Genomic DNA, 24,724 nt, shown 5'->3' with positions numbered 1-24,724 from the left:
TCTCATATTACCAAAATGCTATAACCACATCCTGCAAAATTTCCCAGTAAGGAATTCTTATATCTTCTGGTTTTCATAGACAGTCTTCTGGGGGTTGTGAAATTCTAAAATGATATGTACAATGTTTAAGTGTGTTCACTTTTCTGGGCGAGGACCCCTAACTTATCTTTAACTTTTCAAAAACCGTAGCCTTAGAGTAATGAATGCCCAGTTGTGACCATTCATGTGTTCCCCTGAGGCCCTGTTCTCTTTTTTGGAGCCACACAAAGATATGTCAACCTTAAAAATGTCTTGCCTTGCAGCCATTTGCCTACCCACAGTATTACGGCCCACCCAATGGTGACCATCCGGATCAGCGACCGACAGAGGCTCATCCAGCCCTACATCCACAACTATTCCTGGCTGCTCTTTGCTGCCTTGGCTCTCTATAGTGCCCACTTGGCCAGCTCAGAGGAAGTAGATGGTGAAAAGCTGGATCCCCAGACTCACAGCAGTGCCACCACCCTGCGGAGCCAGTGCATGCAGCTTGTTGGGGGCTGCCTCATGAAAGCTCACCAGGGAAAAGGTAATTGTTCCTCACACATGGAAACCAAAGTAACCCTCAGCTGCTTATGAAAGAAAAGCCTCAACAGAAGTATTATGCTCAGTTTAGAGGCTACAACATCCAGCTTTCCACAAGAGGTGCTCATCCTGGTGTGGAATTTTCTTTTACATTCCCAAAGGCATTTGACAGAAATGTTGTTAAGGTAGCATTTAGTTTCTCTCAAATATTTACATGAAGATTTAAAAAATTAATAATTAAGACTCTTGATATCTGTGGATGAAGTATTTGTCTTCGAATCTATCAGACTTAACTTTGCCAAAAGAATTCAGCCTTTTTTTAACCTGGAGTGCAAATCTACTTCCACACAAACATATTCTAGATGAGAGCGATTTATAACAAAAATAGTTTGACCAATAAAATTTCTAGATGATTTTGACTTTACCAAGGGGGCTGTTAAGGAGAAAATAACATGATTGTTAAACTTCTGAGACATTTAAGTTCCTTTTAGAATAATGGACTCCTCATTCTAGTAAACATCGGGGAAATCAGAACTGTATTAGGTACCAGTGCTTCAGAGCTATTTTGTTACCTATTTGCCAGTGAGAATTTAGAAATCTAGTTGTGTCGGGCTTCTATAAAATGTTAATGTTTATGATTTTCTAAATAGACAACCCTATTGTATCTTTTGCTTTCTGTTGCCAATAAAGTACAGGTATCCCTTGCTATCCAAAGTTCTGGTGTCCAAAATCAGGAGCTGAACAGATCTGGATAGCCAGGGAGGTTTGTTTTGGGTACTCCTTGGTTTGATTTGTGGAGAACACAGCTATCTATTTCATATAGTAGCAAAGTGATTTCCGGCATTTACAAGAAATAGCCCTTGTTATAAAATTTTTGGCCTTTGAGCCATGCTTCTCTTGCTCCAGCCCACTTCCATGTCTGGAAGTGTACTTTCTCTTCTAATAAAGCTTTTCTTTTCTGCTGTAAATAAAGAAATAAACAAACAAACAAATAAATAGCCATTCTGCTTTTGCTTTCCACGTAGGTCTTAAAGCTCTGGCTCTTCTTGGTATATTGCCAGAAGGTGACTCTACTCCAGAAAATCAGGCCCCACCAGTCACTGTGCCCGCTCGAACATCAGAGGAGCAGCTAGAGAAGGAAGCTGTCCAGGGTGCTGAGGAGCTGTCAGATTTGGGCCCTTTTGTGCACTACAATGTAAGTAACAGTTCTTTATTATGCAGTATCACAGGTTGAACTCAGAGAGAGCCATTCATAGGAGGGAGCAGAGCAGAGAGATTAAGGGCACAGATTGTCGACCCAGATTGCCTGGGTTCAGATCTGCACTCTGTCAGACCTTGGGCACATTATGACAGTCTCTTCACTCCAGTTTTCTCATCTGTAAAATGGAATGATAATAACACCTGTTCCATAAAGTTTTTGTGAGGATGTACATACATTACACACATTAAATTAATGTCTGTAAAGTGCTTAAAGCAGTGTTCAAGTAAGTTTCATATCAGTGCTAACTACTCCTGTTGCCTTCCTCCTGGTGGTTTTTATAAGAATTGAACAAGGTTATGCACCTAAGGAGGTTAGTTTCTGGCCTATGGTAAACACTGTATATATGAAGCTGTTTTTATATTCAGCCAAGAAATAGGTGACAGTGCTAGTATTTACCAAGTAGAGAAAGTAGTTTCCATAAACTTGTATAAGTAGAAGAAAAACCTTTCTGGATCCAGATGTCACCTGTGATAGTGACATTAAAGATAGTTTTGTGAGAGAGCACAGCATAGCTTCTGTGATGCTGGTTCCAAAGCTGGAGTTGATGCTGATAATGCCCCTGACTTTGCCTCAGGAGCTGCTAATGTCTCTGTCCTCTGTCTCTGTCATGTTAACCAGTTCAGGATCCCCCACATGGTGGTTATAGCTCACCCAGATCTCCTTGTCATTTAGAGGAATACAAAAGCAGAGGGCTGGCAAAAACTTGAAAATTCTGTTAGCTTCATTTAGCCAGAGAGCCAACACAAGACAGGTTTCATAACAATCTTTGGACTTGTCTCTCAGTTTTCAACATTTTTTAGCATAAAACCCCTCTCCAGGCAGCATTTTAACCATCCACATATTATGGTGAAGCAGAGAGAACATTATCAGCAGAGACAGGAGAAATCAGCAGTCTTGACCTTTGAGCCTGGGAATCTTCCTGTGAGCTCTCAGCACCATATACTATGCCACCCATGAGAACTGTGCTCCCTATTTACCTACTTATTCATTATTCATATCAGAATCTATTCAGTAAAATATTTTTTTATTCAATAGATTGAAATCTGTTACTTTTCATTATTTATTTTGATCCTCAAATTGTCCCATATTCGGCCAGTGAAATCTCCTTCCAGCTGGCTTTTGTGTCCTTTTGATGTTTCCATTATTCTTTGAGCACTTCCTTTATTTTTGATACAAAAAGATATTTCGGGCTTATTTTGGGCTTTCTCTGCCTGGGGACTGGAATCAGCCTTTTTCCAAAGAGCTCCCAGGGCATTAATTTTCCCCTGAGGTGTCTCCACCCTTTGGTGCCCCTTCTCATCAACATCTAGGTACACCCAGGGTATCTGGGCTCTGACTCAGTCTCTTTATCTTCTAGCAAAGCTGCACTTTCCAGCCCTGTCCCCATAACAGAACCTGAATGTCCCCATTATAATGGCCCCGTCAAAGACCCTATCCCATTTGGGCCCTGAGTACAAATCATTTGTTTTTGAACTCCCACATGTTTCTAGCCAATCTCAGTATCTTCCTTCTTTCCCTCCAGTAACTAGAGATACTTTTTGTTTTAAACAACCAAGAAACAAACCTTAGCCAGAGGTATCATCTAGGAGATTTTGTCTACAATGGCCTCAGGCCAGTATTGAATCCCCCTTGGGTGACATATTGGTTCTTGGAGTCCTGTAGTGACAGGAAAGAAAATCAAGACTAAAGTGATTAGTCAGAACTTTAGAATTACATTGTTTTCACAAAGGGCCACATGGTACAGAGAGTATGGTACCAGAGGTCTTTTTAGAGGGTACATTTTTAACCAGTGGCTCTCCCAGTCTTGGTCCCCTCTTAGGACAACCTAATAACCACTTTTTTTCTTGGAGGTTGAGGGTAGGATTAATGCTGAGGCTGCAGTATCCAGAGAGGGGAGGATAAGCCAACTGTCACTGGGAGATGTCAGGACCTTCTCACAAGGGTTGGTGGTGTACAAAACTCCACCTTTGGATCCAAAACTTCCTGATCTTCCCAGACCTCTTGGAGCTGGGGTGCCCCCACCGTGCACAGAAGACTTCCTGTGTGACCTACTTTCCATGTATAAGCCTGTGTGACTCCTGAGGAAATGGAAGCCGAGGGCTGTCACCCTGCCAGTCTGGGCAGCTCACTCCTGATCCCAGAAAACCCTCACAGCTCCAGTGAGGCCCCCTAAATAAGTCTCCTTGCCAAAATAGAATTCTCAAAAGTGTAATTCTGCTTAGTGTGTTAGAATGAAATCTCTACTGTTTCCCGCCCCGCCCCGCCAAGAGAAGAGTTTTCCATACTTGGCTTCTGAAAGCTAAATAAAACATATTAGAGATTTATAATGGAGCCACTGCTTCTGCGACTCCAGGTTCTGACAAAAGAACATTTGGAAGATGTTTGGGGGATGTGATGCAATGATTACTGTCTTGGAGTATAGATTTATCATTGGAAATGAGGGACATATTCTAATGGAATTCTAAAATATTTTAGTCTGTGAAGACAGATTGGCTAATGATTTAAAAAGTTGTATTATAGTATTAATGAGTAAACTTTAGTAATAACAAACCTTAATTCTTTTACACTTGCATTTTGTTTCTAGGGAAAAAGAATTTCTTATAAGGAAGTCAGACACTTGGATCGCAAGCAGAAAAATAAGGCAGATGGAAGTGTATTATTAATGAAGGATCCTTCATGCCAGTCTCAAATTTCAGACTTGTCTGCAGATGCTAGCACACCTACAGGACTTCCAGGTAAAGACTATCTGACCATTTGCTTGATCTCTTTAATCTTAAAATGCACATATACCCATCCCTGATCTGTTGTTGCACAATTTAAAATTGGCCAGCAAACTAAGGGTACATGGTTTCTCAGTTCAGTATCAGAAGGCACTGATGACACTTTGAAAGTCATCTTTCCTTCACTTTACCTGCTTTCCTACCTTATTATTCCCTAATTTACTAAATGCCTTCTATGTGCCAAGCACTGTGCTAAACCCTGAAAATGAAACAGGAATTAAGTCAAACAGATAGCACAGCTCCTGCCCTTGTGGAGCTTATAGTTTGGGGAGTTTAAGGCAAAGGTAACTAATTTGAGATGGAATGTGATTTTTGTCCAGAAGAGAGGTGTACGTAGTGTTAACAGTGACTGATATTTAACTGGAACAGGTTGTATTCATATAAAGCCTTATAAAGGAAGGGCTGAAGGGGACCCTGAAAGTGCTAGGATCTGCTGTGGAAAAGGTGTTCGGGGTAGAAAGAACAATGCAAAAAAGGCCGCAGAACGGGAAACCCCCATACGAATACAGGGAGAAGGCCTCTGTGGCAAGTGTGTAGGGATGGAGCAGAACACTGAAAGGTAAAACTGGAGAGGTGCTCTGCTGCAGAGAGCTTCAGATGCTTGCCTGGAATAGGAGCGGCAAGGTCAGAGTTGCATTGTAGAAGGATTGATGAGCTGAGAGATGACGGTGCTGTGGGCTAAAGAGACTCAGCCTCCTCCTTAGGGCAGCCTGGGGAGGCCTGCTTTGTAATGGAGGCAAGAGTGAGTACCTGGCATCCTCCTCTGTCTGTGGGGTCAGCTCTCAGAAAGGGCTGATGCTCATCTCTGCAGTGTGTACGATTCTAAGTTCCAGAAAACAGTCTGATACTCTATGTCAATCAAGGTCAATCAAGTCCACTCTAGTCTGATTCCACTGAGGATCAACATCCTGGTTCCTGTATAGTTTATTCATTCATCAAGTATTTATCGAGTACCTGCCATGCTCCAGAACCATTTCTAGGTGCTTTTGATGTATCACTGAAAAAAGCAAAAAACTAGACGGGAAGACAGACAATAGACAATAAATAGTAATGACATGGTATAATAAATGTAGTTAAATATCGTGAGCACAAAAGAGTAGGGTCAGGGTTTTCAGGTGTGCAGAGCAGCTGGGAAAGATGAGAGGGCAGGCTCTCTACATTTAAATAGGGTGATCAGGGTAGGCCCCTAGAGCAAGACATGTTGAGCAATAGGTTTTTAAAGTCCCAGCTTTATTCTGTAGCAGCACAGGGACAGTACAGTGGTTTACTTGCCTCTTCAAACATAAGTAGAAGCTGGCAAAATCTGAAAGTTTGGTGTTTTGCAACTCAGATACCGAAAATTCAGAAGCGTCATCTCAGAAGCCCATTGAGGAAGAGGTAGTTACTCCAAACCCCGAGCAGGTGTTTGCTGAGTGTTCCCAGAAGAGGATTTTGGGATTACTAGCAGCCATGTTACCACCCTTAAAGTCGGTAAGAGAAAAATGACATTTTCTTTTTAAAAGAGGAGTGGTGTTATGCATAGAAAAAAAATTTTTTTGTAAGCCACATACTGAAACCAACTATTAATAGCAGTCATCTGTGTGAATGCCTGAGAGTACGGTTATAAATTAGAAGTAAGATTGTAAGATAATACCTGAGAATGTTTATTTTATGATTGTACATAAACCATTAATGAAAGACACTGTGTAATTCCTTTGGCACTAGGCCAGTTGTAAATAATACATAAAAGGGATAAAGTATTTAGTTGGTATAGTTACATGGATTTTGTATTGAAGAGATTTTTCTCCCTCTCTTGGCAGGATCTCACAGTCCCCCTGATAGACCTGGAGCATGTCCTCCCACTCATGTTTCAGGTTGTCATCTCAAACGCAGGCCACCTGAATGAAACCTACCATCTCACGTTGGGTCTTCTTGGCCAGTTAATCCTCCGCCTTTTACCAGCAGAGGTAGATGCTGCAGTGATCAAGGTCCTCTCAGCCAAACACAACTTGTTTGCAGCAGGGGACAATTCCATTGTGCCAGATGGCTGGAAGACCACCCACCTGCTCTTTAGCCTGGGAGCTGTATGTCTGGACAGGTAGCCACCCCCATTCTACCCTACCATGGTGTTCCTTTCTTTAAGTCAGTGGTCTGGCTTTGATTAATTTCAGTGTGCTTCAGTGCTGTTGCCTGGGAATCTTTTGTAAGAATAGAATTAGTTTTATTAGCAAATCTGTCAACAGACATTACAACTATGCTTAAAACCCACATTAAAACAGCTGTGCAGTCTGGATACTGTCTGCTGATTTAACTCTCTAATGACACATAGTCTGGTTTGTTTTTTCTTGAGAGCAATAAGTGTAGGCTTTGTGGTTGAAGAAAATAGGTCTGTTTTCATTATAAAAGTAACAATCACAATACCAAATTTGGAAAACAGAAAAATCACCCTGGCTTGCACCATATTAACACATCTGATGCTGTTTTCATATATTTCCTTCCAAGTTTTTTTCTGATGTGAATATACACAAGCACACATACGTGTGTAACTTTTTATAGAGATTTTTAAAAACATAGCTATGGACTGAATATATAAGTAACAGATCATGGTTTTTTTCCCACTTGCCATTATATGAAAAGCATCATTCTGGTAGTTTTAAAACTAATTAATGAATGGCTCTTTGGCATGCTTCTGGGTCTGCCTTGGAGTGGAGCAAGCTCTGATGAGTTGAGTTTAGAGCCTGTGCACTGCCACCTAATGGAGCTCTTGCCTTCCAGCCGGGTGGGTTTGGACTGGGCATGCTCCATGGCTGAGATCCTGCGGTCACTGAACAGTGCCCCGTTGTGGCGTGACGTCATTGCCACCTTCACAGACCACTGCATCAAGCAGTTGCCTTTCCAGCTGAAGCACACCAACATCTTCACCTTGCTCGTGCTGGTCGGCTTCCCCCAGGTACATCACTCCGAAGGCCCGGCCACCTCTTTCGATCTTCATCACATATATCTTGGAAGTTTTTTCTCCTCAGTTACATAATTTGCTTTTATAATATTTGTACATTTTCAAGATTATGGGATTTGTTCAACTTGCATTTTTAACAATTTAGCCATTTGATTCATTTCGTTAGCCAGTAGATGGCTTTGAATAATAGGTAACTAATATATTAAATTACGAAGCACTTCAAAGTATAATTGTTTTTCACTTCAGCGTTAATCTTGATCTCATTTCCGATCTACATGTCTCTCAGTTGGTTGGGACAAAAAAGACTGTGAAATAATGGCTTCTTCATCCAGTAAGCACGTAAACAAATTCTATGCCAGGCCTATGTCAGGAGATGAGAAGAATCCTTTCCTTGAGTGCTTGTTGAAGTCAGGAGCACAAGCAGAAGGAACTGGGCTTGAGTATAAGTGCTCTTTCCTGTCTCTATGTGCTATTTGAGTTGCCTTTTCTGTCTCTCTTTTTCAATTTCCAGGTTCTCTGTGTGGGGACCCGCTGTGTTTATATGGATAACGCCAATGAACCACATAATGTGATCATCTTGAAGCACTTTACTGAGAAAAACAGGGCTGTGATTGTCGATGTCAAAACCCGGAAAAGGAAAACAGGTCCCAAGCATAATTATTTCTTCTAAGAATGGAAGAAGGTTGTCTAATCCCTGCATACTCTAAAATCAATGATGATACCTTGGTTCTTTCCCCTTTGTGTGATTAAAAACAACAACAACAAACAAGTTACAGCTTCCTGAGCTGCTTTTTCCTCATCTCTGAAATGATGTGGTTGAATTGGGATAAATTTGAAGGCCCTTTTCATCTTGTTATTTTGTGTATATGGCTCTGTGTTTTTTGGTTGGCCAGATGTTTAGATTCTGAACATCTAATTTTTTCATTTGCCATGTCATTTGTTTTCTAATGGATAATTTAACATATTATGGAGTCAGGTGCCTACATGAATTTAAAATAACTTTGATTAATTGTATTGGCACTGATGTCACTTTCCATTTTGTTTCGGCAACAGAACAATGAAAGTACATCATCATAAGTGCTTTTTTGACTTAATTTGCCAAATCCCAAACAATCTGGAGTATCTGGCCATTATGTGCTCAGTTCTGCTCCTGAAATAATCTGCTTTCTCATTAAGCTTCAGGATTAGGCACTGTCTGTACTATATTTTTGTGTGTGTGGTATGAGGAAAAGATCAAGCTTTTCTTTTTTCTTTTATCTTTTTTTTTTGCATATGAATATTCAGTTGTTCTGGGACCATTTGTTGAACAGACTATTCTTTCTCCATTGAATTTTCTTGGTAACTTTGTTGAAAATTAATTGACCCATATATGTGTGTGTCTATTTATGGATTTTATTATGTTCATTAATCTACATATCTGTCCTTACTCAAACCACATTGTCTTGACTATTGTAAATTTATACTAAGTCTTGAAATCAGGTCCTCCAACTTTGTACTCTTTTTCAAAATTGCTTTGGCTACTCTAATTCCTTTGCCTTTTTATATAAATTTTAGAATCAGTTATCAGTTTCTGTTAAAGAACCTGCTGGGGATTTGATTGACATTGCATTGAATCTGTAGATCTATTTGGGGAGACTGACATTTTAACAATAGTGAGTCTTTTGACCCATCACCATAGTATATCTCTCCATATATTTAGGGAATAAATTTAGGTCTTATAAAATTTGTCTTTAATTTTTTTCAACCTTACATTGGGTATCAGCTGCCTTCTCTTATTCCTGATTTTGGTGATTTGTGTCTTCTCTTTTTTATTTCCTAGACCATCTAACCAGAAATTTATTAATTTGTTTGATCTTTTCAAGGGACCAGCTTTCGATTTCATTGATTTTTCTCTATTATTTCTGTTTTCTATTTCATTGTTTTCTATCTTTATCATTATTTATTTTCTTATTCTTGCTTTGGGTTTCATTTGCTTTTTTCTTGTTCGAGTTTCTTAAGGTAGAAGTCTAAATCACTGATTTGAGATAGACCTTTCTTCTTTGTTAGTAGAAACATTTTAATGGTATGAATTTCCTTCTAAGTATGGCTTTAGCCACATCTATAATTTTTGATATATTGTATTGTTTTCATTCAAGTCAGAATATTTTCTCTTTATCTTGTGATCTATCTTTATTTTATGGATTATTTCAAAATTTGTTGATTCCCAAATGTTTGGGATATATTCAAAATATCTTTCTGTTACTGATTTCAAGTTTAATTCCCTTGTGATCAGAGAACATCCTAGGAACATGACTTTAATCCTGTTAAGATTATTACAACTTATTTCATGTTCCAAAATTTGGTCTGTTTTAAATAAGATTCCATGTGCATTTGAAGAGAATACATATACCGTGTTGTTGGAGTGTCCTTTAGATGACAGGTCAAGTCAGTTGATAGTGTTATTCAAGTAATCTAAGCTCTTACTGATTTTCTGTCCATTCTAACAGTTACTGAAGGAGAATGTTGAAGTCTCCAACTGTAATTATGTATATGTCTATTTCTCATTTCATTATGAAATGTCTCTTTTTATCCCTGATAATATTCCTTATTCTGAAATCTACCTTTTATGTGCCTCTCTAGCTTTTTAAAAAAAATTACTAACATTTACATGGTATCTCTTTTTCCATCTTTTCACTTTAACCTGCCTGTGTCTTTACATTTAAAGTGGATTTCTTGTAGATAGCACATAGGGTAGTCTTCATTTTTAATCCAATCTGACAATCCCTGCCTTTTAATTCAGATATTTAGACCATTTCCATTTAATGCAATTATATAGATGGTTGAGTTTAACTCTACTGTCTTCTTGCTTTTATAATTATCTATCTCATCTGTTCTTTGTTCCTATTTTTACTCTTCTGCCTTCTTTTGGATTGAGTTGTTTGTGTGGCTGGTTTTTTGTATTTTAAATAATTCCATTTTATCTCTTGGCTTGTTAACTGTATCTATTTTTTTTTAGTGGTTGCTCTGGGGTTTACAATAGTTTACCTTCAAATAATTTTTTAGTGGTTGCATTAAGGTTTATAATGTACACCCTTAGCTCATCATAGTCTACCTACAAATATATTATACTACTTCACATATAGTAAAGAAACATAGATTTTATATTTCTATCCCCTATCCTTTGTGCTTTTGTTGTCACAAATTTTACTTCTACATGAAGTAAACCTCACAAAACATTTTTGTTTTAAAAGTCAGATATTTTAAAAGAGATTTAAAAATGAGAAAATATCTTTTATATTTAGCCACATGTTTACCATTCCTAGTGCTCTTCATTTTTTGGTGTAGGTTCAAATTTCCATTGGTATCATTTTTCTTTGGCCTAGTAAACTTCATTTAACATTTCTTATAATCCAAATCTGCTGCTACAAAATCTTTGTTTTGGTTTGTCCTACCAAACCAGATTTATCTTTGAGAGATAATTTTGCTGGGTTAAAAAATTCTAGGTTGAGAGGTTTTTTTTGAATACTTTAAAGATATTGATCCATTTTCTTCTGGTTTGTGTAGTTTCTGCCACGAAGTCTGCTATTATTCTGTTATTCTTCATAATGTGTCTTCTTTCTTTGACCGGTTTTAAGATTTTTCTCTTAATCATTGCTTTTTAGCATCTGATTATGGTGTGCCTTGGCATGATTTTCTTTTGTTTCTTTAGCTCGGGGGTTTATTGAGCTCTTGGCTCTGTAGGTTTATAGTTTTCATTAAATTTTGGAAAATGTCGACCATTATGTCCTCAAATAGTTTTTTTGCTGCTCACTAGAACACTTCTCCTCTCACTGGTGGGAAGATAAAATATTCCTAGTTCTGTGTGAGTACCAAGAATTGTTCTGCCTATTGCTCTTTGGTAGTTCTTTTTTAGAACAGGGTAGTTTCCTCTCACATTTGTGCAGATTGATACTCAGCCAAAGACTCATGAGGAACCCTCTGTGGATATCTAAAGAGGTCTTCCATTCTCTCTGTCTGTCTGCCTCCCTCTACCCTCCCTCTCTTTCTCTCTCCCTCTCCCTATCTGTGTGTGTGTGTATCTCCCTTCTCTGTAATATTTTGCCCCATAAATTCTAGCCGCCTTAATTTCCCTGAACACTGACCTCTGTCTTCTCAGTTCTTTGAGACTGCTGGACTCTGCTTGGACTTTTATTCCCTGCTCTGCAGCCTGGAAATTATCTTTGGATAGCCAGCAGTATTGGAGGGCTCACTTGGTTTATATCTCTTCTCTCGAGGATCATAGTCCTGTATTGCCCAATGTCCAAAACTATTGTTTCATATATTTTCAGTGTTCTGGTTGTTTAAGGTAGGAGAGCAAATCCTCTCCCTCTTTCTTAGTCTTATTAAGAAGTGGAAGAATTTCATGTGTACTGTATTTAAGAACTTCCTTTAACAGCTTTTGTCTTCCTTTGGGGACAACCTGTTTGTACAAAGTAGTAGGAATGTGAATTGCCTCTCTTGGTTGCTTGGTGGATAGGTGGCCCAGTACTATTTTTGTGCTCACCTGCAAGCTGGCCTTAAATATAATGGCTAAGTTTAAAGCCAGGGAGATTTGTGTTTTTAGGATCTACAGTTTTTGCTTCAGTAAAGCACATTATTGGGGAGGAAACTTAGCTGCAGGAAGCACTAACTATACTTTTGGTGCCTTTCTTTTCCTGCATGACATCACTCTTCAGTGAAGGACTACCAGCTGGTCCAGAAAGGAGGACAAGAATGCAGTGACTCTCAGGCCCAGCTGAGCCAATACTCCCAGCACTTTGCCTTTATTGCCAGTCACCTTCTGCAAACCAGCATGGACAGCCATTGTCCTGAGGCAGTGGAAGCAACTTGGGTCCTGTCTCTGGCCCTCAAAGGATTATATAAAACACTGAAGGTAATGGTGAGCCTCTTCCATTTCCTAATGAATCTGGCTGTGATTTAACATCTGCAGGGCATGAATTAGGAGGAAATGCCATCTGATTTTGATGGATGGTTAACCATAGGATCTTGATTATTTTTAGAAACAGTTGGGGCCTTGCACAAGGATAACTTTAAAGGAGAAATAGAATATTCCCTATAGTTGATTTGCTGTAGTTTTCCAGTACTGTTTCATGGAACCAGGTACTACTGCCTAATGGGCACATAACCTTAAAAGATGAGAAGAAAAATGGACTGAATGTTTTCTCACTTCTCTCTGAACCACAGCTCTGTCTGGTTGTTCACAGGATAAGATGAAGGGAAGACATAAAGGCTAGCATCCTACAGGATCTTCGAGCAAATAGGTTTGCAGTAGGGGTGGGAGGAAGCAGACAAGTTAAAGAGCTGGACGATAATTGGTGTGGAGATGAGAATCCTTGACTTATTGGGAAACATGATTCTTCCGCTATCTGAGGGGCAAGGATGGGGAGGAAGGGATCACTTTTAGGATGATCTTCCTAAAAGAACTAGCCATAAAAGAAGGATTTCATTTGAAAAGTTTGTTTCTTGACTTTGGAAGCACTGGCAAGGAAGCCAGGGAAAGACTAGATAGCATTTCAGCTGTGGCCCAACCCCTGAGAATGTGCAGTTTTAGGACCGACATCATACATCTACTGTTTGTTGCTATCATAGCATTTATCACAATCTGCTATGATTTTAGTTGTTTGCATTATAAACTCCCTGAGGGCAGAAACCACTTCTGTCTTTTAGTCCTTCATTCTGTAAATCTTCGTTGAGCATCAAGTGCCAAATGGAACTGAGTAGTTTTGAACTAGAAAGAAGTTCCTTGCTCTCATGGAGCTTACGATCTAAATTGCAAGAGAGACAACAAAGAACCTGGAAGGAAAATTACCGTGAGTCAGTAAAAGACTTTCTGAAAAGGTGAAATTTGAGATGATAGGTAAAGAGTACAGGGAGAATGCTGCATGCTGGGAGAGTAGCAAACTCCAGTAACAGGCATTGTTGTCAGGGAGCAGAAAGCCCACCTCCGAGGCTTCAGGACAGTGCAAAAGACAGAGATGAGACCACAGAAGCAGGCAGGGCGGCTATAGGACCTTTTTAGCCATGATTATAGATTTTAATCTTAAGAGCAGTAAAAAGCTTTTGGAAGGTAGAAAGCAGGAGAGGGACAAAAAAACCTCTGTTCTTAGCATAATACTTAGCACATAGAATGTACTAGTCTTCAGAAATATTTATCAAGTAAATGAATTAGAGAGTGAATGAACAGACTTTGGTTATGGCTAAGGTTCTGACTTTCATCCTTCTTGCTAACTCTGAAATTTTCACCAGAGGGTGAATGGACTATTAGCTGAGACTGACCTCTGAAGGAGGCTTACCTTTGCCAAGTGATCTTTACTTTCTTCAATCGGAGGCAGTTGCAAATCATTCTTTTTCTGTTTGTAGGCTCATGGTTTTGAAGAGACCCATGCTACCTTCCTTCAGACTGATTTGCTGAAGCTGCTGGTGAAAAAGTGCAGCAAAGGGACCGGTTTCAGTAAAACGTGGCTCCTCCGGGACCTGGAAGTAAGGGATGAAGGTGGCTCCTGCTACTGCTACCTGGTGCAGATTTACTGGTCTGGGAGTTAGAATCATCAGTTAGTTATAGCTGATTCTGCCCTGTGCATTCTCATTCTGTGTAGTTGTTAAAACTGTCTCATATTTGTCTTCCCTTTTGGAAATAGGGATTATGACACCTGTCCTCCCCTGTCAGGGAAAATGAATTTGATGTTTGTTCAAAGAACATTGGAAGAGAAGTATTTTATGGAAACACATGCTTGACCATTATATCATGGTAATAAAGTGTGTCCTTGAATTATTATTTCTCTTTAAAGTGTTTTTGAGCTAAGATCAGTGTCTAAATATGTCCTCACATGTTTATTTTATGTAGGATGTTAGTTGATAATTCTCATATTCCCCGTAGGCCTTAGGTTGCTCTTAGTAGAATTACTGCGGTTCCCTGTGGGGTTTCTGTACCACGTGCCATCTTCAGGTCCAGGAAAGGCTGCTGCTCTATGGAGGGGGTCAGCCAGCCATTCTCAGTCCCACAGAGACAGAACTCAGAGAAGTAGCTCGCAGTTGCCATAAGAGGATTTGGTTAGGTTGTAGGAAAATATGCCGAAACGTATTAATGGATAACTTGGAGAGCTCTTGTTCTTGGGAAATATTTTAAATTAATTTTTTTTATTATTCAAATAATAGAACCACACTGCAGAAAATTTGAAAAACAGAAAAGAAAGAAAAACTCTAAATTTCAACTCCCAGACACAGCTATTATTAGTGTTTTGTGTATTTCCTTATTCTATTTTTTAATCTGTATATGTATTTAGATTGTATAATGAGCTTAGTATTCAAATCAATTAAGATCATATGATAACTATTTACTAAGTTGCTAGTTTTTATAACCAACATTTTTAATGCTGGCATATGATACATAAAGGCAGATTTCAGTTTTTTGCCATTATTAATGCTGCATTGATCATATCATGAATATAACCTATTACCTGTTTTCTAAAAGATGAGTTACTGGATCAATGGCTATGAACATTTTTAAAGCTCTTTACATTTCACCAAAATGCATTCTAAAAGGATATCAGGGGCTAAGTTAATAAACACAAAGTTCCCTTGGCATTTCTTTGATTACAATTTCAATTGAACATTTTCATATTTCTTCACCAATTTTACATTCTTTTTTGAATTCTGATATCTTTTAAAAAATTAGGTCAAATATTTTCTATCCCTTGAAGGTTAAAGATCTGTGTAATCTTCTCACGCACTAAACACTCACTCTCCCACCCTACTTGATTTCCTTTCGTACATAGATTTTGTCCATCATGCTATACTCCTCAAAAAAAGAAATCAGCACTTTGGCCGAGCATGGAGACCTGGAGCTAGATGAGCGAGGGGACCAAGAGGAGGAGGTGGAACGGTCAGTCAGCAGCCCGAGTGAGCCGGAGCAAAAAAAGCTCGACCCTCTCGAAAGTCTGGATGAGCCCACCAGAATATGTTTCTTGGTATGTTCTTGGGACACAGTGTGGACAGAAGGAGACTGTAAGGAATGGATTCTCTTTGGTTTGTACTGTGTTTTAGGCTCCGCATGAAAATGCTTCAGTCTGGTGTCCTGAGAATTCTTGAAGACTCAATCTGTCTTGTGCAGAGCTGATCTAGAAGAATGGAAAAGCCCTTACAAAACAGTAGCCCTTAACATTTTTGGGTCATGGACCCAAAAGCTTTAGATTGTTTCTCCCATAAAATATACATTGAAACATACATGCAAATTTTCGCATGTAATTTCCAGACCCATCCATAAACCCCCAAATGATAGTCCCTCTCATAGTTTCTCATACATACTCCTACTTTCCTTGAATAATCCACTCTTCCTTGGAGCGGTATGAAAATGGGTGAGGGCTTGGACTTCTGAGGGTCTAACTATACGAAAAGTAAACAGTATGGGGTGGATGTCAAAAAGCAGTTTTAAAAAAAATCAAAAGAAAGTACAGTATACTTAGATTTATGTGCTGATTATCAGACTTGAGTGTGTAGTCTCAGCAACAGAGAATACAATGTAGTGAGTAAGTATTGACTATTAATATTGCATTTTCTTGGCCTATTTTTTTGTGTGTTTGCATGTTTTATATTTCCTTTGAATTTAAAATAGTAATGTAAATTTTACAATCCATGTTTCAGGGCTGAACATTTTATATGCTTTAAGCATATAAGTTCTTAAATTATAACTTTTCGTAACTTTCGAAAATAATTATTTTATCAGTTTTGAGTTCAGATTGTCAATGATGTGTTGAAGCATGTTAAATTGTCTTTCTCTTACTTTTCCCCCACGGCCTTCAGATGGCTCATGATGCCCTCAATGCCCCTCTGCATATTCTCCGGGCCATATATGAACTGCAAATGAAAAGGACCGATTCTTTCTTCCTGGAGGTTCAGAAGAGGTAAGGGACATTAAGATGCAGTTGAAGTGGAGTGAGTGTGTGAACACATGAAGGCAGGGCTATGTTTACCTCCTGCTAACAAGATCTAGAGAAAAACTCCCAAAAGGCCAAGGAGCAGGCGTAGAACTGGTTTTTAGTATGAAAACTGACTCTGCTATATTGCATGGATCATCTTTGAGTTGTATGTTCCTTTTGAAAAAACTTTATAAGTTTTAAGAGGCAATCTGCCTCTTAGAGTAAATTTGCTATGGATGCAGAAATGGAGGCAGACACCAAAGTTTCTCTCTTATGTCACCCCAGAGAGCGAACAGTGCAGAGCAGGACCTCCTGGTCAAAAGTGTTGTTTGTTTTTCAACTACTGCACATTATTTTCATGTTTTTTTCCTTCAAGAATTATTATAAAATTAATAGTATTCCCTTTTTCTTGGCCAAGAAGTTCAGAGGTAGTTCTTGGGCCCAGCTCTTAAATTTGTGTAGAACTTCACTAAACTACAACTTATCTCCTCCATTCTCATATCCTAGTTTTGACTTCATATTCTAATTTATACCCAATTTAATATTTATTTTTTACTTTATATTTCTATTTTCCCATATGTATTTCTAATATATTGCCTCAAATCCTTTATGAGATGAAGCAGGGTTGCATCAGTTAGGGCACAGTCTACACATCTATAAGTAAGAAACCCAGAAATCTCATGTGTCAAGGAAGATATGATTTATTTTCCTCTCATGAAACAGTCTAGATGTAAGCAGCTGTTTAGGGTGGGTGGGCAGCTCTGCTCCACAAAGTGACCCTGTGCCCGCAAGAGTGTTGTTCTCATCTGTGTAGTGCAGGCTGGCTCTCTGTTCCAGCCCAGAGAAAAGGGGGAAGGTAGAGAAAGGAGCGCATCCTTAGTGCGGTTGTTTGAGGGTGGGCTCTGGAAGTGGCACACGTTACCTCATTGGCTTCTTGTTGGTAAGAACCTGGTTGCATCACTGCATCTAGGGGCAAGGGGGACTGGGATCTATGTCTCTAGTTCGGTGATTCTGTGTCTTGCTAAAACTTCAGAGAACTTTATTTCTAAAAGAAAGGAAGAATGGATTCTAAGGGGCAGTTTGCATTCTCTGCCATAAGGGCATACATACATGCACATCTGTGTGTATGTATAAATAAACACTGTGAATCTAGTCTGCAAAATATGGAAAGTAATAATGTACTTGCAAAATAACAGGAAAATAATTCTGATCAACATTTCTGACAAGTTTCATTACAAGTTAAACTCTTGCCTATTTATAACTCATGTACCCAGCTTTGTACTCCTTTTCTTCAGGTTTGATGGCGATGAACTCACCACAGATGAAAGGATACGGACTCTGGCTCAGAGGTGGCAGCCCAGTAGGAGTCTGAGACTGGATGAGCAGAGTGCCAAGGCTGTGGATACAGACATGATTATCTTACCGTGCTTGGTATGTTGCTTCCACCTTGGAAATACAATGTCTGTCCCTGACTCCACACCCTATCCCCCACCCCCACCCCCAAATCCCTAATTGTGAGAAGGGCATGCCGTTGTAATGGTGGTCTTTGGGTTTGCAGTCCCGGCCTGCACGCTGTGACCAGGCTACTGCTGAATCAAACCCCGTGACCCAGAAGCTGATCTCCAGCACGGAGAGTGAACTGCAGCAGAGCTACGCCAAGCAGAGGCGTAGCAAGAGTGCCGCTCTCTTGCACAAGGAGCTGAACTGCAAGAGCAAGAGGGCGGTCCGGGACTACCTTTTCCGTGTGAATGAGGCCACAGCTGTCCTCTATGCCCGCCACGTGCTTGCATCCTTGCTTGCTGAGTGGCCCTGGCACGTGCCAGTGAGTGAAGACATCTTGGAGCTCAGTGGCCCAGCCCACATGACCTACATTTTGGATATGTTCATGCAGCTGGAAGAAAAGCACCAGTGGGAGAAGGTAATTAAGCAGACCAAACCGGGCATTCACCGCACTCGTTCTTCCTCTGTCCTCTCCTGACCGCCCATCCTAGTGTTTGAACAGGCTTCCTCTAGCGAGTGCCCTCCTGGAGTGAGGTTACCTGTGTGGCTCTATGACTCCCCACAGGTGCAATGCAACACAGGCAGGGCACAGTCACTGTTGAACTCTCCCAAGTACTGGCCTACAGCTGAGTCGACAGCCTGGGACAGACATGGTGCTCAGAGAGTGTTTGAAATAATGATCAATGAAACCTGCCTTTACAGTTTTCCCTGTTTGTTTTCACAGTTACAAGTCTAACTCTCCTGCTAGCCTGGCTTTTCTTGTGTATCCTAGGGTCTAACTTAGTGTGAAGCCCAGGGGTTAGGATTAATTATCACTCCGATAGTTTCTTCCCACAATACAGGAAGCCTTCCAGGAAAGTTTGTGTCTTCTGTTTTCATCATTTCTAGAATATCTACCCCAAGTCAGACACTCTTTCAGCACTTACACCTCTGTTATGTTGCGACCTGGGGGAGTTTTATCAGTGAAGAAATCAAACCAGGAGGCTTCTCCAAGGTTCCTAGCTTCTGAGTGGCAGACATGGGGGCTCACCAGGGTCTGTACAGTCAGTCTTAAGTCCAATGCTCTAATTTAAGTTACAAATTAACAGGTAGAGGCCATTTTGTTTTGTTTTGTTTTTAAATTAAGTCTTCAACTTGGTCTTTTAAAGTAGTGCTGGGTTAGCAAACCTTCACAGGTCTAGAAGCTGCTCTTCTACTTCCTGCCATATCAAACTAAAGGACCCACATAGCAGAAAACAACCTGGTCTAGAACCTAGGAGCTCCATCCAGGCACTGTCTCCAGCTAAACTAGAAAGTTTTGTCACCATCTTCCCAGTTTCCAAGTAGCCAAAATTGTGCTACCTTCTTCTTCATCCCTCTCCCCTTGCTACCCTCACATGCTATCTGCCCTCACCCACTCTCGCCCCTCCCCCCACACACATATGCAGTACATGAGTGAATTTATCCTCTAGTCCTTAATTTGCTTATCTAAGAACACTACTGATTTTTAAGTCCCCTAGATCCTTTCCCAACCTCACAGCCTTGGAGATGCTGGCAAGTTTGCTGTAGCCATATTTCTCACTTGGAAATAACAAAAGGGAGCAATTTTGCCCCTGCTAGTCTCTCTCTTGAGCATGTCCTTCCCCTGTTCTTGCCCCCATGGAGCAGCTAATTCTGCACTTCACTCTGGGTATTTATCTCGTTGTGCTGCAATTGTTTGTACATCTATCCCCCTGCTAGGCTTGACTCTTCAGGGGTCACTCTCATCTCTGGTTGGTTCTTTCAGACCTCCCCAAAGTGGTATTTCTCTAAAAGGACTGCAGCACCCTCATTTATATCAGAGGGCTGTTCCAGTGAGAGCCTGCTGGTGGGGTGGCTTGGGCGGGGTAAGGTCATGGCCCAGCCCCTTCGGGTTAAAGTAGACTCTCCCTTCTTCCTAATGGAGCAGCTCCGTGGCCCTGACACTGGCAGGCCCTGACGTTCCCTGCCTTGTGTCCCGCCAGATCCTGCAGAAGGTACTCCAAGGCTGCCGAGAGAACATGCTGGGGACCATGGCCCTGGCTGCCTGCCAGTTCATGGAGGAGCCAGGAATGGAAGTGCAAGTGAGGGAGTCGAAACACCCATATAACAACAACACCAACTTTGAGGTATGAGCCAGGCTCGCCCAGCCTCAGGGCACGTGGCTGGCAGTACCCACAGGGTTGCTAAATAGCAAGAATCTCATCAACTCCCACAGCAGCTCTTTCTCCTCCGGACAACCCTGGCCAAGAAAGTGCTTCCATAGTCTAAGCTGCAGTCTGCCTCCCTGAAGCCCGGGATTCTGTACAACCAGGTCTTGTCTTCTCCTGGCCTTGTTTTAAGAGAAAACTTGGCCTTGGAGGAGAGTTTCCTTTTCCTGCAGCAACCTCCTTGGAGGTTATGAGTCTGAGTGCGTAGATGTGGGTTCAACCTGCACTCTTTCTGTCTCTGATGACAAGACACACCTTGGAGACTCCCACCCCTTTGAATAATTACTCAGAACTGAAAAGCCCCACCTTTTCCATCCTTAACTTTGTACCTAAACAGGAAGAGGTAAGAGTTTGAATGAGGCAGGAGTAGGTAGTCTATTGTTTTCACTGGCTTAATCCCATTTGCATTTTTTTAGCCCTTTTCAAAATGTTGGAGCTGGCAAGCCATAAGCTTTTGAATGGCCAGCACCCTATAGCAACAGTGGTGATAATAGAGAAACTCTTCTAGAACTTGGTTGTTTCTTGGCCGAGATTTTGTTTTGCAAAAGTGTAAACCTTCTCTTTTCTTTCTAAACCTCTTCTCTCCCTATGTTCTTAGTTTCCATCCCCACTCCCTCAGCCCCATCTGACACATCTAATGAGCTACCAAGTTCTACCTCAGAGCGGATCACCTTATCTTCTCCACCACCCTGATGCACCTCCCCTTCTCTGGCCTCCTCACTCCCCACTGCTGGCCTTGCCCCAGCCCTGGCCTTGCTCCATACCAGCTGTCAGAGTAATCTTTGCACAGCACAAACCTAAGGCTTTCTCTTTCTTACAACTTTTCCAGGACTCCCCCTGCTGTCCAGACAAAATCTAAACACTGTATTTTAGCATACCGGGCTTTCACTTTTGTCCCTGGCTGCCTCTCCAGGGTCACATGTCACCCCTGTTCCCACCAACCAAGTATATATGCTCACAAAGTTCACCCTTTATCCCAGACACAGCAAACTCCTTGGTGTTCCCTAAACATGTCAGACTTGCCAGAGCTATTCCTTTTGCCTAAAATATATCCGTATGGTCACATCCCCTCTCACCTGGTCTTCTGCTGTTCTGTCCTCCATGACAGACTCCTGTCCTCCTCATTCTTCATAACAACCTGAACGTCCCTTTACTGGGACTCTTATCTGCCCTCTCCACCTTCTTCAAGTGAAGCCTGTCTGCCATGCCCCAGTCTGTAAAAGTGTCCCTCTTATGGTATTTGCAGCCTATGTATGTGTTCCCATCCCAGCTAGACTGAGAGCTCCTGGAGGGCAGGGCTGTGACTTACTCTTACGTTCCCAGCTTTATTTAATTTAATTAATTAATCAATCAATCTACCTATCTATTTATTTATTTTTAGGTGAGGCAACCCTTGGTTGACGTCACAGATTGCAAGGACCTTGTCAGTTTACAATCTCTTATTTTTTTATTTTTTACACCTATAGCACCTGGTCTTCCTACATGGTCTCTCATCCAAGTACTAACCAGGCCTAACCCTGCTTAGCTTCCGAGATCAGACAGGATTGGGCTTGTTCAAGGTGGCATGGCTGTAGCCACATTCCCAGCTTTAATTGCAGGACTTGGAATAAGGAAAGCTCTCAGTAACTATCCAGTGACCAATAATGACAGAAATATTCTCGTTTCCCCTCCCTAGGATAAAGTTCACATTCCTGGTGCAATCTACCTCTCAATCAAATTTGATTCTCAGTGCAATACAGAAGAAGGCTGTGATGAATTAGCCATGTCCAGCAGCAGTGATTTTCAGCAGGATCGACACAATTTCAGTGGGTCTCAACAGAAATGGAAAGACTTTGAGCTTCCAGGTAGTAAATAAATATTGGTTATATAGACTCTTAACATGAAGTATTTAAACTTAATACTGAGAAGGGAAACTGTTGGAAGATTTAAAACGGGGTTTAATATATTTCATTAGAAATACCTTACTTGCCATTCCCTGTTGCTGCAGTATTCTGACTTGTCTTTGATTCTTGTGTGATCCAGGAGATACTCTGTATTACCGCTTCACCTCTGACATGAGCAACACCGAGTGGGGCTATAGATTCACTGTGACAGCTGGGCACCTGGGGCGATTCCAGACAGGTGAGTGCTCTGCTCTTTCCATTTGCATGATCTTTCTGCCAGGGACACTCTTTGGGTGTAAGTGCCATTATGTCATTAATATTTGTTAAAATTAAAGCAAGTACTTTTCTCTAAGACTTCCAGAAATTTGTCTCACGAATCCCATATGGGTCACTCTTGAATCTGCTATCGTTGGTTAGGTATAAACCTGAAAGGCCAGATGCAAGAGCCATTTGTCAGGAACTTAAAAAGACACTTGTTCTCTTAGAATTTGCTAGGGTATTTTTGCAAAAAAGGAAGAATTGAAAATGTTATTCCTATGTTGCTTTTACAAAAGGCATAATTTCAGGCAAAATTTAAATAATCATAGTTGTTTCATCCTATTAAAACTTAAGCTGTGTATATTTTTAAAATATTTGTGTTTTGTGGGGTTGGCCAGGATTCGAGATTTTGAAGCAGATGTTATCAGAAGAAAGAGTTGTGCCCCATCTCCCGTTGGCCAAAATTTGGGAATGGCTGGTGGGTGTGGCCTGTCGCCAGACTGGTCATCAGCGATTAAAAGCCATCCACCTACTTCTGAGGATTGTGCAATGCTGCTCCCACAGGTACACTGCCTTCTGAATATGAGTCTCTCGCTGGATATGTGCATTGTGACTATCTCCTCCCATTCTGTGGCTTGCCATTTTACTCTTTTAGTGGTATCTTAGATGAAAAGAAGTTTCTAATTTTAATGTCTTTCAGTTCATCATTTCCTTCATGGTAGTGCTTTTGTTGTCCTATTTAGGGCATTTTTGCCTTACTTGACCTTGGGGTTATAATGATATCTCCTACATTATCTTCTAGGAGCTTAATTGTTTTTTCTTTCACATTTAGATCTATAATCCAAGTCGAATGAATTTTAGTGAATGATATAAAGTGTAGGGGACAAGATTAGTTTTTTTCTCACATGGGTCTCTACTTGATTATAAGGACCATCTTTTCCCTTACCACACTCCAATGCCTTCTTTGTCACAAAGAAAGCATCCATATAGGTGTGGATCTGTGTCAGGTCTTTTTGTTCCATTGGTCATTTTGGTTATCTTTGTGCCAGTACCACACTGTCTTAAATCTTGCAGCTTTATAACAAATTTACATATCTGGTAGTATATTTCCTTCAGCTTAGTTCTTCATCTTCAAGATTGTCTTGGCTATTTTTGATCCTACATGTCTATATAAATTTTGGAATTAGTTTTTTTTTCCAACTTTATTGAGGTATAACTGACAAGATTGTAATATAGTTAAAGTATAAAATGTGATGATTTGATATATGTATACATTATGAAAGGATCCCCACCATCAAGTTAATTAATACATCTGTCACCTAACATTGTTACCTTTTATGTGTGTGACATTTCTTCTTTCTTACTGAGATTAGTTTTGCAGCAAATTTCTGTTATACAGTACGGTATTGTACACTATTATCAACTATAATCACTATGTTATGTATTAGATCCTCGGACCTTATATATCTTATAACTGAAATTTTGTACCTTTTTACCAATCTCTCCCCATTTTCCCCCCACCCCAGCCCCTGGCAACCACCATTCTACTCTCTGTTTCATGAGTTTGACTTTTTTTTTTTTTTAGATTTCATATATAAGTAATACTATGCAGTAGTTGTCTTTCCGTCCAGCTTATTCACTTAGCAAATGCCCTCCAGGTTCATCCATGTTGTAAGAAATGGCAGAATTTCCATCTTTCTCGTGGCTGACTAATGTTCCAATGTGTGTGTACACACACGCACACACTATATTTTCTTCATTCATCCATCAACAGGCACTTAGGTTGTTTCCATACCTTGGCTTTTTTGAAATAATGCTGCAATAAACATGGGAGTACAGATATCTCTTTAAGATAATTTTATTTCCTTTGGCTATATACCAGACATGGGATTGCTGGATCATATGATAGTTCTATTTTTAATTTCTTGCAGAACCTCTATACTGTTTTCCATATTGCCTGCACTAATTTACATTCCCGCTAACAGTGCACAAGGATTCACTCTTCTCCATATCTTCTCCAGCATTTGTTTTCTCTTATTTTTTGATAATAGCTGTGAGGTGATATCTCATTGTGTTTTTTATTTGCATTTCCTTCACGATTAGTGATGTTGAGCACCTTTTCATTTAACTGTTGGCCATTTGTATGCCTTCTTTGGAAAAGAATGTCTATTCAGATCCTTTGCCCAATTTTTAATTGGGTTATTTGGTTTTTCGTTATTGAGTTGTATGAGTTTCTTATATATTTTGAATATTAACCTCTTATTTGCTATGTGGTTTACAAAATATTTTCTCCTATTCAGGAGGTTGCATTTTCATTTTTTTGATGATTTCCTTTGCTGTACAGAAGCTTTTTAGTTTGATGTATTCCCACTTGTGTATTTTTGCTTTTGGTGTCAAATCTAAAAA

General features: G+C 40.2%; 1 protein-coding gene and 1 pseudogene across 3 annotated transcripts in view; one reads left to right on the top strand and one right to left on the bottom strand.

Moving 5' to 3' along the window:
* Positions 1 to 24,724, top strand: part of ZZEF1 (zinc finger ZZ-type and EF-hand domain containing 1) — a 106,277-nt gene that overhangs the window by 73,216 nt on the left and 8,337 nt on the right. For 2 of the 3 annotated variants that reach the window (XM_039886406.1, XM_039886407.1), the window contains exons 36-52: positions 303 to 565; positions 1,587 to 1,756; positions 4,407 to 4,557; positions 5,933 to 6,072; positions 6,402 to 6,679; positions 7,357 to 7,531; positions 8,049 to 8,181; positions 12,232 to 12,428; positions 13,916 to 14,035; positions 15,331 to 15,522; positions 16,355 to 16,455; positions 17,766 to 17,901; positions 18,029 to 18,388; positions 19,953 to 20,096; positions 21,853 to 22,021; positions 22,200 to 22,298; positions 22,717 to 22,882. In XM_039886406.1, coding sequence (XP_039742340.1) covers positions 303 to 565; positions 1,587 to 1,756; positions 4,407 to 4,557; positions 5,933 to 6,072; positions 6,402 to 6,679; positions 7,357 to 7,531; positions 8,049 to 8,181; positions 12,232 to 12,428; positions 13,916 to 14,035; positions 15,331 to 15,522; positions 16,355 to 16,455; positions 17,766 to 17,901; positions 18,029 to 18,388; positions 19,953 to 20,096; positions 21,853 to 22,021; positions 22,200 to 22,298; positions 22,717 to 22,882 — 2,994 coding nt within the window. Of the gene's footprint in view, positions 1 to 302; positions 566 to 1,586; positions 1,757 to 4,406; positions 4,558 to 5,932; positions 6,073 to 6,401; positions 6,680 to 7,356; positions 7,532 to 8,048; positions 8,182 to 12,231; positions 12,429 to 13,915; positions 14,036 to 14,193; positions 14,304 to 15,330; positions 15,523 to 16,354; positions 16,456 to 17,765; positions 17,902 to 18,028; positions 18,389 to 19,952; positions 20,097 to 21,852; positions 22,022 to 22,199; positions 22,299 to 22,716; positions 22,883 to 24,724 lie in introns of those variants that run through there. The other variant, XM_039886408.1, reaches the window with a different exon arrangement.
* LOC120621308 (uncharacterized) lies at positions 21,635 to 21,753 on the bottom strand (annotated as a pseudogene).

Source organism: Pteropus medius, unplaced genomic scaffold, assembly GCF_902729225.1.
Source record: "Pteropus medius unplaced genomic scaffold, Ma_sr-lr_union100, whole genome shotgun sequence".
Classification (NCBI taxonomy): domain Eukaryota; kingdom Metazoa; phylum Chordata; class Mammalia; order Chiroptera; family Pteropodidae; genus Pteropus; species Pteropus medius.
Note: the sequence above shows the minus strand (reverse complement) of the source record. Positions and strands in the feature narration are given on the sequence as shown.